General features: G+C 55.8%; 5 protein-coding genes across 5 annotated transcripts; 2 read left to right on the top strand and 3 right to left on the bottom strand.

The window, feature by feature from the left end:
* Positions 1 to 355: 355 nt before the first annotated feature.
* QC762_209970 (uncharacterized protein) lies at positions 356 to 1947 on the bottom strand (the record flags this gene model as incomplete). Its single annotated transcript, XM_062887900.1, has 2 exons — positions 356 to 778; positions 865 to 1947. The coding sequence occupies 2 exons, from the start codon at positions 1945 to 1947 to the stop codon at positions 605 to 607; spliced, it is 1257 nt and encodes a 418-aa protein (XP_062746077.1). The 3' UTR covers positions 356 to 604.
* Positions 1948 to 2192: 245 nt separating this feature from the next.
* Positions 2193 to 8520, top strand: QC762_209960 (uncharacterized protein). Its single transcript, XM_062887899.1, has 2 exons — positions 2193 to 4654; positions 4713 to 8520. Exons 1-2 carry the CDS (start codon positions 4101 to 4103, stop codon positions 6313 to 6315), a joined length of 2157 nt encoding a protein of 718 aa, XP_062746075.1. The 5' UTR covers positions 2193 to 4100; the 3' UTR covers positions 6316 to 8520.
* Positions 3555 to 3966, bottom strand: QC762_0042420 (uncharacterized protein; the record flags this gene model as incomplete). The annotated part of the gene is made up of 2 exons (XM_062883383.1): positions 3760 to 3966; positions 3555 to 3657 (listed from the first exon to the last, which is right to left on the bottom strand). Exons 1-2 carry the CDS (start codon positions 3906 to 3908, stop codon positions 3555 to 3557), a joined length of 252 nt encoding a protein of 83 aa, XP_062746076.1. The 5' UTR covers positions 3909 to 3966.
* On the bottom strand, positions 6372 to 9179 carry QC762_209950 (uncharacterized protein). Its single transcript, XM_062887898.1, has 2 exons — positions 7704 to 9179; positions 6372 to 7634 (listed from the first exon to the last, which is right to left on the bottom strand). The coding sequence occupies exons 1-2, from the start codon at positions 8396 to 8398 to the stop codon at positions 6794 to 6796; spliced, it is 1536 nt and encodes a 511-aa protein (XP_062746074.1). The 5' UTR covers positions 8399 to 9179; the 3' UTR covers positions 6372 to 6793.
* MUQ1 (choline phosphate cytidylyltransferase) lies at positions 8639 to 11917 on the top strand. Its single transcript, XM_062887897.1, has 3 exons — positions 8639 to 9556; positions 9617 to 10470; positions 10528 to 11917. The coding sequence occupies exons 1-3, from the start codon at positions 9457 to 9459 to the stop codon at positions 10876 to 10878; spliced, it is 1305 nt and encodes a 434-aa protein (XP_062746073.1). The 5' UTR covers positions 8639 to 9456; the 3' UTR covers positions 10879 to 11917.
* Positions 11918 to 12013: the final 96 nt, after the last annotated feature.

The raw sequence follows: 12013 nt of genomic DNA, 5'->3' as shown, positions 1-12013 counted from the left end.
GACATCGCGGTTGTTTTCAGTGGCATCGGAACGAATGAATGACTTGACCTGGGTTGATCGGGATGATGGGATACGAATGGGGATAGAAACCGGATACCCCCTGAGATATGATACCCTCTTTGTTTGGTTGTTAGGTCTGGATGACCTGGAGTTGAGAAATGAAAGCCAGCATTGATAGCGGTGAATTTGATGAGTTGAATCAACAATCGTTTTTTTTTATCATGACCACTGCTTTGCCACTGCTAGGTGTGCATTTACGTAGGATCCGAGTGTCCAAGCCAAGGCGACAACAAATACCACCTCCCTCACTCAGCAACAACATCCACACCACAGCTGCATTTAAAAAAAGGCACTGAGAATTTTTCAATGGTTTTATCCATTTCAAAATAGACAGAAAGTTTAACCTCCTGTCCCAACCAGTCCAACAGCTACGATGCTAATGCCAAACAAGAACCCTGCTCTTTTTCCCTTGTCCCAAACGCCCGCTTTTGCTCTGTTCACTCTCAATATCCCATATCGACACCTTTATGGTATCCCTGCTCTCTCTTTTTGAAATTCCAAAATGCTGATGCAGATGCAAAATGCTCCTCAAACACAAACCGCTCTACTCCTGCTCCTGGATGACAACACCCCAAGGATGCTGCTCGTTGCCGTACATGATGTCCCCGACGAAGCCCTTGAGCTTGGCAGTGTAGTGGCCAATTTTGCCCTCCTTGCCCATGGGGATCTTGACGTCGATGCCGCGGTGGTGGATCTCGGAGACGGGGCAGATGAAGAACTGTTGCCAAAAAAAATCAAGAAAAAATCACGTCAGTAAACCGTAACTTCCAGAACTTGTTTTTGAGGATAAGGAAAAGAACATACCGCAGTACCAGCCGCAAAAGCCTCCACAATCCTTCCTTCCTTATCCGCCTCAAGCACCTCATCGATAGTGTACTTTCTCTCCACAACCTCCAGCTCACCCGCCAGCCTCTCCCGCGCAAGCTGAACCACACTGCGTCTCGTCACACCGTCCAAAATCAGCTTATCATCCAGCGGCGCCGTGACAAGCTGGAGCTGGCCCTCCTTTGTCCTCCAGAGCATGAAAAAGTTGCTCGCGCCAGCCTCGGTGCAGTATCCCTCAGGTCCATACAGCCACAAGATCTGGCCGAAACCTCTACTCCTCGCCTCGGCAGTGGCCAACAGACTGGGCCCGTAGTTGGCACCAACCTTGGCATAACCGAAGCCGCCAACCCACGCGCGGATCATGTCCTCGGGGTTGGTGTGCAGCTTCATACCACCCTCAGGCAGATCCATGCGCGGCATGAAGCTGGCGGTGATGAAAAGAAGCGCTTCCTTGGGAGCCTGGACACCGAGCTGGGGCTGTGTGCCAATCACGGCGGGGCGGATATACAAGAAGGAGCCGGCTCTCTCCTTAGGAAGCCATTTTGGCCCGTCGACGGACATGAGAATCTCGATGAGCTTCTCAAGCTCCTTGGGGTCGAAACCTGGCAGGGAAATACGGAGGGTGGACATGAGCATGCGCTCGGCGTTGCAGTCAGGGCGGAAGAGGCGGAGCTTGCCGTCGTAGCCGCGGAAGGCCTTGAGGCCCTCGAAGCACTCGGTGGCGTAGTGGAGAACGGAGGCGGTGGGCATGAGGGAGAGAGGGCCGTAGGGCTTGAGCTCGGGGTTGGCCCAGCCCTTGGCGGCGGTCCAAGAGACGGTGATCATGTGGTCGGTGCAGATGGTCTCGTTGCCAGAGTTGGCCTCGGCCTCGGTGGGAACGGTGCGGGCATTAGGGTCGGCGCGGGTGATGGTAATCTTGGAGGCGTCGAGGGTAGGGAGAGAGGAAACAGCATGGCCGTTGGCGCCGTTGCTGTGGCCGTTGAGAGCGGGCTCCTCGGCTATCCTGTTGTCGAGGGCGGTGACGGTGAGGTCCTCCGCGGGGCGCTTCTGAGGGACGGTCATGTTGGAGGATTTGTTTATGTGTGTCTATTCGGAAGAGGAGGAAGTTGGCGGGGTGACTCGGCCTCGGAGAACAAAGAGCGTTGCTGTCTTTGCTTCAATATGTGAGCCAGGAGGAATACAGTCACAATGAAAGGTGAAAGAAGCCAGTTAACGGTAGCCAGGGGACAGAGGAGGGTGGACAGAGGTATCTTTAAATCCTTCAAGGTTGGATTTGTTTGAGCTAGTGGCGGGTCACCCAGGGTATTCTCCTTATCATGGTCCCGTGTCACCAATTGTCCAATGGAGCCTCACCCTGGCGGGAGGATATCCACATGGTCAAGCGGAAGGCGTGGAACAGCAAACAGGAAAAGTTGAGCGTGGGCTCCGAGCGCCGGCTTGGCTATCAAGTCGGGGATCTAGTGCCGAAGCCCTTCGCCGTCGACAGCCGGGACTGGCCGTGAGACTTCGTCTCATCCATGATAAATACTTTGACTCTCTCTCGACATTTTCAGGGTCGGATCCAGGTTCCGGCGCACTGGACCCCTTAAACGACAGCCTGCAGACGCACGTCACACCGATAATCTGGGTAAACACCCCGTCCCTTCCGAGCACCGGAGCTCAACGGGCAGCGGCGCAGGGGCAAAAGTCGGCGCTGGGTAAGAAACGGCTTCCTGACTCATTGGAGGAGGTGGACCACGGAGCACCGAAAGGGACGAACGAATGAGTCGCAAAGCGGTGGGACTCGCGGTGGTTGGCCGACTTCGCAGAGCAAAGCCGCACGAATCTCGGATTGCTACATCGGACCCATTTGAAGGACGTCACGCCCTTGGAATGAATTGATGCATAAGATTGCGTCAATGGCAGGGGAGAGAAGACCGATACAACGCGTTGGCAAGCGGTGGTTATGATGGTGTCGCAACGGAAGCCATGGAATTTTTTTGACATTTTTGGCGGAACCTGAGCTTTAGAACCAATTGGACCGAGGACAGCCGTTGCTATCCGTACCTGGGGCATCGATAAGATTCCCTTATCCAACCAATCAAAGCCCTGTCGCAAAGGTCCCATGGCCCCAACTTCCCTTGTGGTGGATGATGCGGGGTGATCTGTTACACCGCGGGGTAAAAGTGCTGACCTTCACAGTCTCCCACGCTTCTGCCGTCAGCCTTCTCCTGTTGGCCCTGACCAGGCGCCCTTCCGTTGATTTGGTAGGCCGGCATATCTCTCGGTTCCGTTCGTGTGACCGGATCATGATCGGATCGGATCTCTTTTGGCATCAATTTCCGGGATACTCGGATGTCATATCAGCTGGACGATCACGAGCTGTCTCCGTCGGGGATTGACATCTATCGCCATGACGTTCAAAAGTCCCAACTTGAACAACACCATGCGTCTCTGCGTACTTGAGCATTGGCTTCCTCACCTCGTCCTGAACCAGTAGCCTCTCGGATCTGACCCGGCGCCGTGCGTCATCTCATCTCCTGTCTACCAATGTCAGCGCTCTGGGTTCATCCTGAGACAGACTCCATCCAGCAGGAACAACCGCCCGCACGACATTGACACGCTGTCGACGCCAGCTGTTGCCAACTCACCTTCTCCCTTGTTTAGCGCCGGTTGGCATCTGCCATGCCTCAGGCCCGGTAGTCCACACACCTTGGGGCCGAGTACCAGAACAGTGGCAGTGAGTTTTCTGTGCTGTTGGCGATGACCTCTTGGGGCGATATCTTGGGCTGTCTGTATGTCGTCCCCAGTGGTCAGAATCTCGATCTCTGGTCTACAGGAATACGATGTGTACGCTAGGAAGCCCCATCAAGACCAGTTTCAGACAGCTCTTACCTGTTTCCCCAGCCACGGGTAAATGACCCTGTCCCGTCTAGTGCTGCCAGATGGCAGCACGGAAGCAGATTACTGCATGATGTGCGTCCTGCCGTCGTGATTGGGTCCCGCGCAGCTCGCGATGTGGTGCCCTTGTGGCCCAACTCCATGCCTGAACTACCTCGACTCCAAATCGGCACATGTCCGGCTTGGTTATTTTTGTTTAGGGGATCAATTGTCTTCCGTAGACAATACAATTATATTTGACCCCGTTTGCAAACAATTCTTTATGGTGGTGTGTTTCGTCAACCCACTTTTTCTGTGTTTATTGCCCCTTATCCCCGAGCTACATCGCCATCAACATGTCGAACGATACCAAAGAGACAAAGCATAGGTTGGAGGGTGCGCGCCGGCCTCAGAGGAAGGATTCATTTTCATCAGTCCACTCGGCTGTTCTTTCATGGACTGGGTTACAGACCAAGATTGGCCCCAAATCGATCATATCAAACTCGTCGTCGTTGTCTTCGTCGTCGTCAAACAGCACATCGTCGACTGCCACACAACACACAGCTACCCCTAGCCAAGGCCTTTCAAAGCCACAACGGAGACATAGCCATAGTTTTGGCACAGGTTGGGATAACAGCAACAGGGACAACACCACCAAGAAGAAGGCACGTCCGGCATCAATGTCACGGAAGCTTTCATTTTCTGGCTTCATGGGGTTGGAGGATCCAGTTAGTGCTAAGGCAAGGCACGCAAAGCCAAACTTTTCGAATCTTGATCCGAAGCGGTCGGAAGAGTCGACAAAGTCTGGAAGCAAGAATGGGTCTTTGGAGAAGGTCAACAAGACAGCTCCCGAGGCTGCCAAACGGCTCAGTCAGGCTTCCACTCTGGTGGGAAGTGTGGTGAGGTCAAAGTGAGTGTTGCCATCTCTCAGACGCGGACAGGTTCCAAGACTAACACGTGTCCATCAGATCCCCTCCACCACCAACCTCCACCATGGTCCCCAAATCCATCCTCCGCGTCTCCAGCCCAGACGGCAACGCCCGCCGCACCCCCCGTTTCCTCGACCCCCCGGGGCCGGGGGAGCAACCCCACAGCCCAACCCTCAACGCAGCCCTTCTCTCCCCTCTCCCCTCCCCCTCCAGTTCTTCAGAACAACAGCAAACCCCGCCCCTTTCTGAGAAACCTCCCTCCCTCTCCCCCCCTCTCACCCCGTTAACCCCCCTCCTCGACTCTCCCCCGGCATCCCCCCTCCTCACCCCAGCAAGAACAATGTCCCCGTCCACCGTCCGCTTCGCCAAAGCGACAGTCCACCGCGTGGAGGTCGGCCCTGGGCGGAGGTTCCTGCCAGTGAAACGAAAGTCAAAGTCGACAATCACCTATGTTTCTCCGCATGACCCGGGGCCGCAAAAGACGGCTCCCAAGACGGTGCTGAAGAGCGCGACGAAGTTGCGACGGCACCAGGAGAATCAAAAGGCTATGGGGCGGTACTGGATGAGGACGGAGGAGGAGGAGGCGCAGTGGAGGGCCGAGGCGGAGGCGAGGGCGCAGGAGGAGGCGGAGAGGTATAGGAATGAGCCTAGCAGTCCTGTTGTTGGTGGACTGGAAAAAGAGGTGGGGAGTTTGGGGGAGGTGATGATGGGAAAGGAGAGTGAGGGGGTGGGTGAGAAGGGGGAGGGGAAGGGGTTGGGGAAATTGGTGGAGGAGAGCGAGGAGAGTGATAACGGGGGGGTGGAAGAAGAGGTGGTGGTGGAGGAGGAGGAGGAGGAGGAGGAGGAGGAGGAGGATAGCTCGAGTGACAGTGATGATGGGTCTGAGGCCGGGGCGAGGTGTGTGGAGGAGGTGGTGATCACGGAGGTGATCGACTTGACGGAACCCACCGAAGAGGAGGAAGATGGCGACAAGACTGTTGTGGAGTTGCCAAAAGCAGCGAAAGTATCTGTCGAGGAGGTGCCCGCGGAATCACCAACCGAGAACCACCACCCAACGCCTGACCCGAACCCGGACGTCACCGAGGTCGATGCGTCCCCCCTCCCACAACCCCCTTCCCCTCCTCCCATCAGCTCATCCAACCCCGCTCAGTTCAAACCCAACACCGCCTCCTTCTCCCACCTCCACTCCCAACTCCTCTCCTCAGAAAAAGAAGCCGCCGCCCTCCGCGCCCGCCGCACCGCCGAGCGCCTCCAGCAGTCCCTCCTCAACGAGAAGCCCGCCACCAACGCGATCATCTCGGTCCACCTCGCCAGTCACCAGACTCTCAAGTCCCCCAACTTCCCCGCCCAGCTCCGGACCCCGAGCCCGGGTAGCGAAAAGCCCGACAACAGAAGACGGCTGAGCCAGACGAGGTCGACTGCTGATCTCCGGACTTTCAAGCTCCCCGAGCCGGCAACCACTGGGAGTGGGAATGTGGTGGGACAGAGCGCCATGGCTAGTGTTGCCACGGCGGTCGGGAGCGAGATTCAGAGGTCGACGAGCCCGAATAATAGCTTGCAACTGTCGAGGGGGAGGAGGGAGAGGAGTCGGAATCGGGAGAGGGGGTATTTCCAGGCTAAGAAGGAGGGTGTTGTTGTATAAAAGGGGATTATGAGGTGATAAGTGGCAAGTGGAGAGGTGGTTCAGGGGTAAAAGGGGGCTGGGGTCGGTGTTGGGGTTGTGATTTTTGTGATGTGGCATTTGCGGACAGCGAGCGAGCGTGTGTTTTCATCCTTCCTTTTGTCATTTCCTTTGTATAAGCAGCATCACATGGCATATCCCATCTCACATGACAGCATCAAACGACTTCATGACACATGGGATGTCAATATTCCACAGGTACCGGACAGGAGTATATAGATCAAAACTTATCAACGCGCATCGAGTTCAACGCTAATATTGCTTGGTATACCTTTGTAAAATGCCAACAGGATATCTCTGCTAAAATTCCAGTCCCTTCAAAAAAAAATCAAAAAAAAAATAACCACATACGTTGCTTCCGTGAACGCCATGCACCCTTCCTCCCACCCATGCTGTAGATAGATGCTCCCCAACTTTCCAACCAGCCTATTCCTATCCCTCACATCAACCCGCTCAACACCACCTTCCCCACATTCGCAACCTCACTCTTCACCCCGGCTCTCGTCCCCTCCTCAAACTCCCTCACAACCCCCTGAACCAACAACTTCCTCACCTTCCCATCCGCCTTGCTAAACAACTCGGCCACGCTCCCCCCACAATGATTCGGACTCGGCAGCAGCCCCAGCAATCTCGTGTACGTATCAATCAAGACATCACACAAAGTGGCAAACGTCTCGAAAAAGTCCGGGTCAAACGGCAGACTTGGCGTGAGCAGGTGGGTGTACTCCTCCCCGGGAAGTAAATCAATCTCGGACCCCGCAAAGTTCATAATCGACGCTGGATGCGTGACGTTGACCGTTCCTGATCCTACACCCGGGTAAGTGGTGGAGGTGTTGGTGATTGATGGTGTGAGCGCCAGACTCTCCAGCTGAGCGAGCTGCTGCTCTCCGAGGGAGGACTCCCCTGCTGTGCCGGCCAGCGATGCCGTCGCCGCCGCTGCCGCCGCCGTGGTCGCGCTGGAGGATCGTCTTGTCTTGGCAGGGCCGGCGGCGCGGCGGAACATCTGTGGTATTCTCGCTCGTGACAACGAAGAGGACGAAGCGCCTGATTCGGAGTGGAGTTGCTGAAACGAGTCGAATTCTGTGAGGAGGGTGTTGAAGGATTTGAGGAATTCAACAGCGTTGCTGCTGTTGAGGTCTATCACTGCTGGTAGGGAGATTCCAAGCAGCAGGTAGTTTGTGGCTCGGCGGGCGAGTTTGCGGGGATCGAAATAAGGCATGCGTTGGAGGTCGGGTTTGTCAAAGAGGAGGGTGTTGAACCAGTAGATGCGGCCTTCGTGGCTGGAAAAAAAACGGGACAAGTGTCAGTGATGTGGTTTGGAGATGGCAGAGAGTGGAGCGGGGGCTTACGCCTTGCGCAGATAGTCCAACGTCGATATCCTCTTATTCGCCGTCTCTTGAATATGCTGGTGCACCACGCTCAGCTCGCTCGGTTGGCCACTGCTGCTTCCGCCCTGGAGAACAGGAGGGGGAGCCAGCTGGCCGTTCGCGGGTGTCGTGCGACTGAGCATCTTGGAGAAGCCCTCAGGGGTCGAGGTGGGGGATGACAGCACGGCGTCGGTCTCTCTCGACAACTTGTTCACGGCCTGGGCGAGGGCGTAGTCGGGGAGCGGAGGCACGGGATTGTCGGTGTCGGGGAAGAGCTGGATGGCCGGAGGTCTTGCGGCGCCATTGGCCGACGACGACGAGTTTGCGCGGCGCTTCGGGGAGCTGGACGAGGCAAAGGAGAAGGAGGGCTTGCGACCAAATGAGGGCCTGCGATCGCGGCTCTTGTGGAGAACGTTGTGTTGCCGGGCTGGACTAGCCCCTGTGTCACCGGCGGCGTCGACGCCCGAGCTGGTGGGACGGGAGAGCGACCTGATGGATTTTCCCGGAGATTTCCTGGTGGTGGGAGACAGCGACGAGGGGTCGTCGTGCGAGTGCGAGTTGGAGTTGGAGTTGGAGTTGGAGTTGGAGTTGGAGTTGGACGAGTGATGACCGCCGCCAAACAGGGACGCGAAAAAGGGCGCGGCCGTCTGCGTCGGTGTGGCTCCCGAGCGCTGCATGTCTCACAGTCTCACTGCTTCCTCTTTCCTGGGATGTGTGCGAAAATGACCTCTTTGGGCAAGGCACAAGGGCAACAACGAGCCGCCATTTGCTGGGGATACCTTAGCGCCCTGGATCCGGCAGGAGCTGTTGGATGCTTTAGCAGTCCCCTATGTTCCGCTGACAGGGTTCGTAGGCGTTGTGCGACAGGGGTTGGATATCAAGATGTGGTGATGTCTATGGTGTTGACGATACACAGAGACAAAAGAAAAGAGACGAAGAAGGGACAGCCGTGCTTCTTAAACCATTACCAAAGCTCTCTCTATCGTAGCAAAAAAAGCACATGGCCGGGAGAGTAAGGCGGCCGCATGTTTCCAGGGGGTTCCCCATGCCGTCTGATGCAGGTGACGACGAACGGGCACCCGCCTGAACACCATTTCGACCGTCGTCTGTCAAATCCAGAGCCGCGAACTCGCCGCCGTCGGGGCATTGACGTTGAATCGTCACAGCACATCAACCGCTAGCTCAAGCGGCCGCGTCTTTTCCCTGGGTTGAGGGCAGTTGAAAATCTGGGGAACAAGTTGGGGTTGTCCAGCGGTCGACCCTTCTGAAACATGGATGGTGGTGCAAGGTTGGTCCATGTCCAGGATTCCCGACCCTTCCCATACCTTATAGATATCTCTGTTGCCTCCTGTTTCCCGTCCTCCCGTGATCGAAGATGGGACTCGGAGAGGCCAACCTGATCTGAGATGAGCGCGGGTAGTTTGAGACCCTGCATTAGATCGCTGCACCGAAGGTGGGGGAGGGGCCAGCCGAGGAGGAGGGGTGGAGGGGCAGACACTCAATGCCCAAATTGGCTTCCTGGGCAATTAAACACATCTTTAGGGTCTTGATTGCCAATGTTGTGCTTTTCATTCCACAACATCTTCTCTTGTTAGTTACAGTTCAATTTTTGGGTTCCATTGTAGCTGCTATTTGACTCCGTCGGTTATATTTTTGAAGTCACAAACACCACTCCTGGCCACCACCCAGCAACGCAAACACTCCCCAACAACATACCCCTTTTGTGTCACCAGCCATGAGCGCCACCGATCCCGTCAACCCCCCTGGCGAGCCAGCCCCTGAGCTCCTCGAGGGCCGTCTCTGGGTAGATGGCTGTTTTGATTTCTTCCACCACGGTCAGTCTCCCCCACACCCATACCATCCTCTACCGTTCACCTCTAATGATGTAATAATAGGCCACGCTGGCGCCGTAGTTCAGGCCCGCCAACTCGGCGACGAGCTCTACGTCGGCGTCCACTCGGACGAGGCCATCCTCGAAAACAAGGGCCCCACCGTCATGAACCTCAAGGAGCGCCTCATGGCCACCGACGCCTGCCGCTGGGTCACCAAGTCCATCCCCTACGCTCCCTACGTCACCCAGCTGGACTGGATCACCCACTACGGCTGCAAGTACGTTGTCCACGGCGACGACATCACCTCTGACGGCAGCGGTGAGGACTGCTACCGCTTTGTCAAGGCGGCCGATCGGTTCAAGGTAGTGAAGCGGACGCCGAGTATCTCCACTACCGATTTGGTTGGGAGGATGCTGCTTTGCACGAGGGGGCATTTCATCAAGTCGCTGCAAAAGACGCTCGAGGGCGAGGAGGGTCCAGGAACAGCGGAGGAGAGGAAGAAGGAAGGCGAGGCGATGAAGGAGAGGATTAGGCTGTATGCTGCGGATGAGACGGCCAAGCAGCCCGGTGTGGAGGTTTGGTTCTGGTCAGGGGAGAATGGGTTCGACAAGTTGTTTGGGGGTATCGGGCCAAAGATTGGCCAACGGGTCGTGTACGTCGATGGCGGTTTCGACCTCTTCTCCAGCGGCCACATCGAGTTCCTCAAGATGGTGGTTGAAGCTGAGGAGGAGCTCGCCAGAAGGGACGGTTGGTACTCGGAGCAGAACGTCAACGAGCGCAAGGGCAAGGGAGAGGACTACGGCCCGGTGTTTGTGGCGGCTGGCGTCCACGACGACGATGTCATCAACAAGTGGAAGGGCGTTAACTACCCCATCATGAACATTTACGAGCGCGGCCTCTGCGTTCTGCAATGCAGGGTAACATCTCATCATCTCATTCCTCCTCCAGATCGACTGACTGACATGATCATCTAGTACGTCAATGCCGTCATCTTCGGCGCCCCCTTCGAGCCTACCAAGGAGTACTTGGCCAAGTTCCCATGGAGCACCCCCGATGCCGTTTACCACGGCCCAACATCATTTATGCCATCCACAAAGGATGTGTACGCGGCTCCCAAGGAGATGGGCATCTACAGAGAGATTGGCCACCACGAATTCGAGGAAGTCAACGCCGGTACCATTGTCCAAAGAATCATGAAGAGCAGAGACCTCTACGAAGCTCGTCAAAGGGCCAAGGGCATGAAGGCCGACATCGAGGCCGCTCATAAGGAGAGGGAGCTTCTCGAAGAGGAACAGCGCAAGAAGGAGGAAAAGCTTCAGAAGTGATGTGGTTCTTGCTTTCCTGAGACTTCAACCGTACATGGGAATTGGAAACGACAGCATTGGGAAAATTGGTGACGGCGAGACTTCAACAGGCCTCACAACGCTCGTACACACAAGGCATAGACGCTGCATATTTAGAGCACAGCGCATTTCTATCTAATAATGTCAAGAACAAAAAGAACAAAATCTTTGACAGTCAGTCAGATACCATAACGCATTTTAAGTCATCAACGGGACCTTTTGGCACCTCAGAGCTTGACTTTTAGTGGTTCTCATCATGTAGACTGCAAAGCCCCCAGACCTCAAAAGCCCCCAGATGCCAGCAGCCAAGCAGACCAACCAACAGGGAACGAAAAAAAAAGTGACCTCCAGTGAAGCCCAGAGTGTTCGGCTCGTCCATGCTGGCTAGCCTTCAAGGTCGACAGAGGCAAAACGTAACCAAGGTTTGTGTTGAAGCACCCCCTCGCACCGAGAATAAGCCCCGTCGAGTAACTCCATCCCCTCTTTCGAGAGAGATGGGCAATCGCATATCTGTGGTATCGTGACGAAAATTCTCCAGCCGCGCCATGACGTTCCCAGCCACGACGTCTGCCACCACGGCAGCCCCACCATCGACCCGATCCACCAACCTCAGAGGAACCAAGACGAGCCCATCCCGAACAGCACAGAGCGCGGACTCATATCTTCGTCCATGTGGTCTCCAGCCTCGCAAAACAGACAAGTAACCCAGCTCATGGGGGAAAGCGAAATCAAAGTCGACTTTGGTGTGATGAGGCCGGGCGATGAAAACAGAAAAAGACAAGGAACAAGGCGGGCAAAAATAGAGATCAGCCGCTGTGCTTCTGTGGCGGCGCGTTTCCGCAACACCGATCGTGACAAGTCACGCTCGGCAATGTCCGGGGACTTTCTCCCAAAGCTGTGTGGTGATTGTGAAAGAGATGCCCCGAAGGGAAATCTTTCCGTTTGTGAGCTTCGAATAGCGATTTGTCGGGCGAGAGGGTGCTTGCGAAAGGAGGAAAGCGAGAAGGAGTGGGAATGGTGGAATTTTTTTTATAGATAGCTTTTTAGTGGGGCTTCGTGCTCTCAGTGGGGTGTGTGGGTTGTGGCTGGGCATGTGGGATTCGAGCCACAAAGAGCA

Source organism: Podospora pseudocomata, assembly GCF_035222375.1.
Source record: "Podospora pseudocomata strain CBS 415.72m chromosome 2 map unlocalized CBS415.72m_2.2, whole genome shotgun sequence".
Taxonomy (NCBI): domain Eukaryota; kingdom Fungi; phylum Ascomycota; class Sordariomycetes; order Sordariales; family Podosporaceae; genus Podospora; species Podospora pseudocomata.
This window is presented reverse-complemented; position numbering and strand designations above follow the sequence as displayed.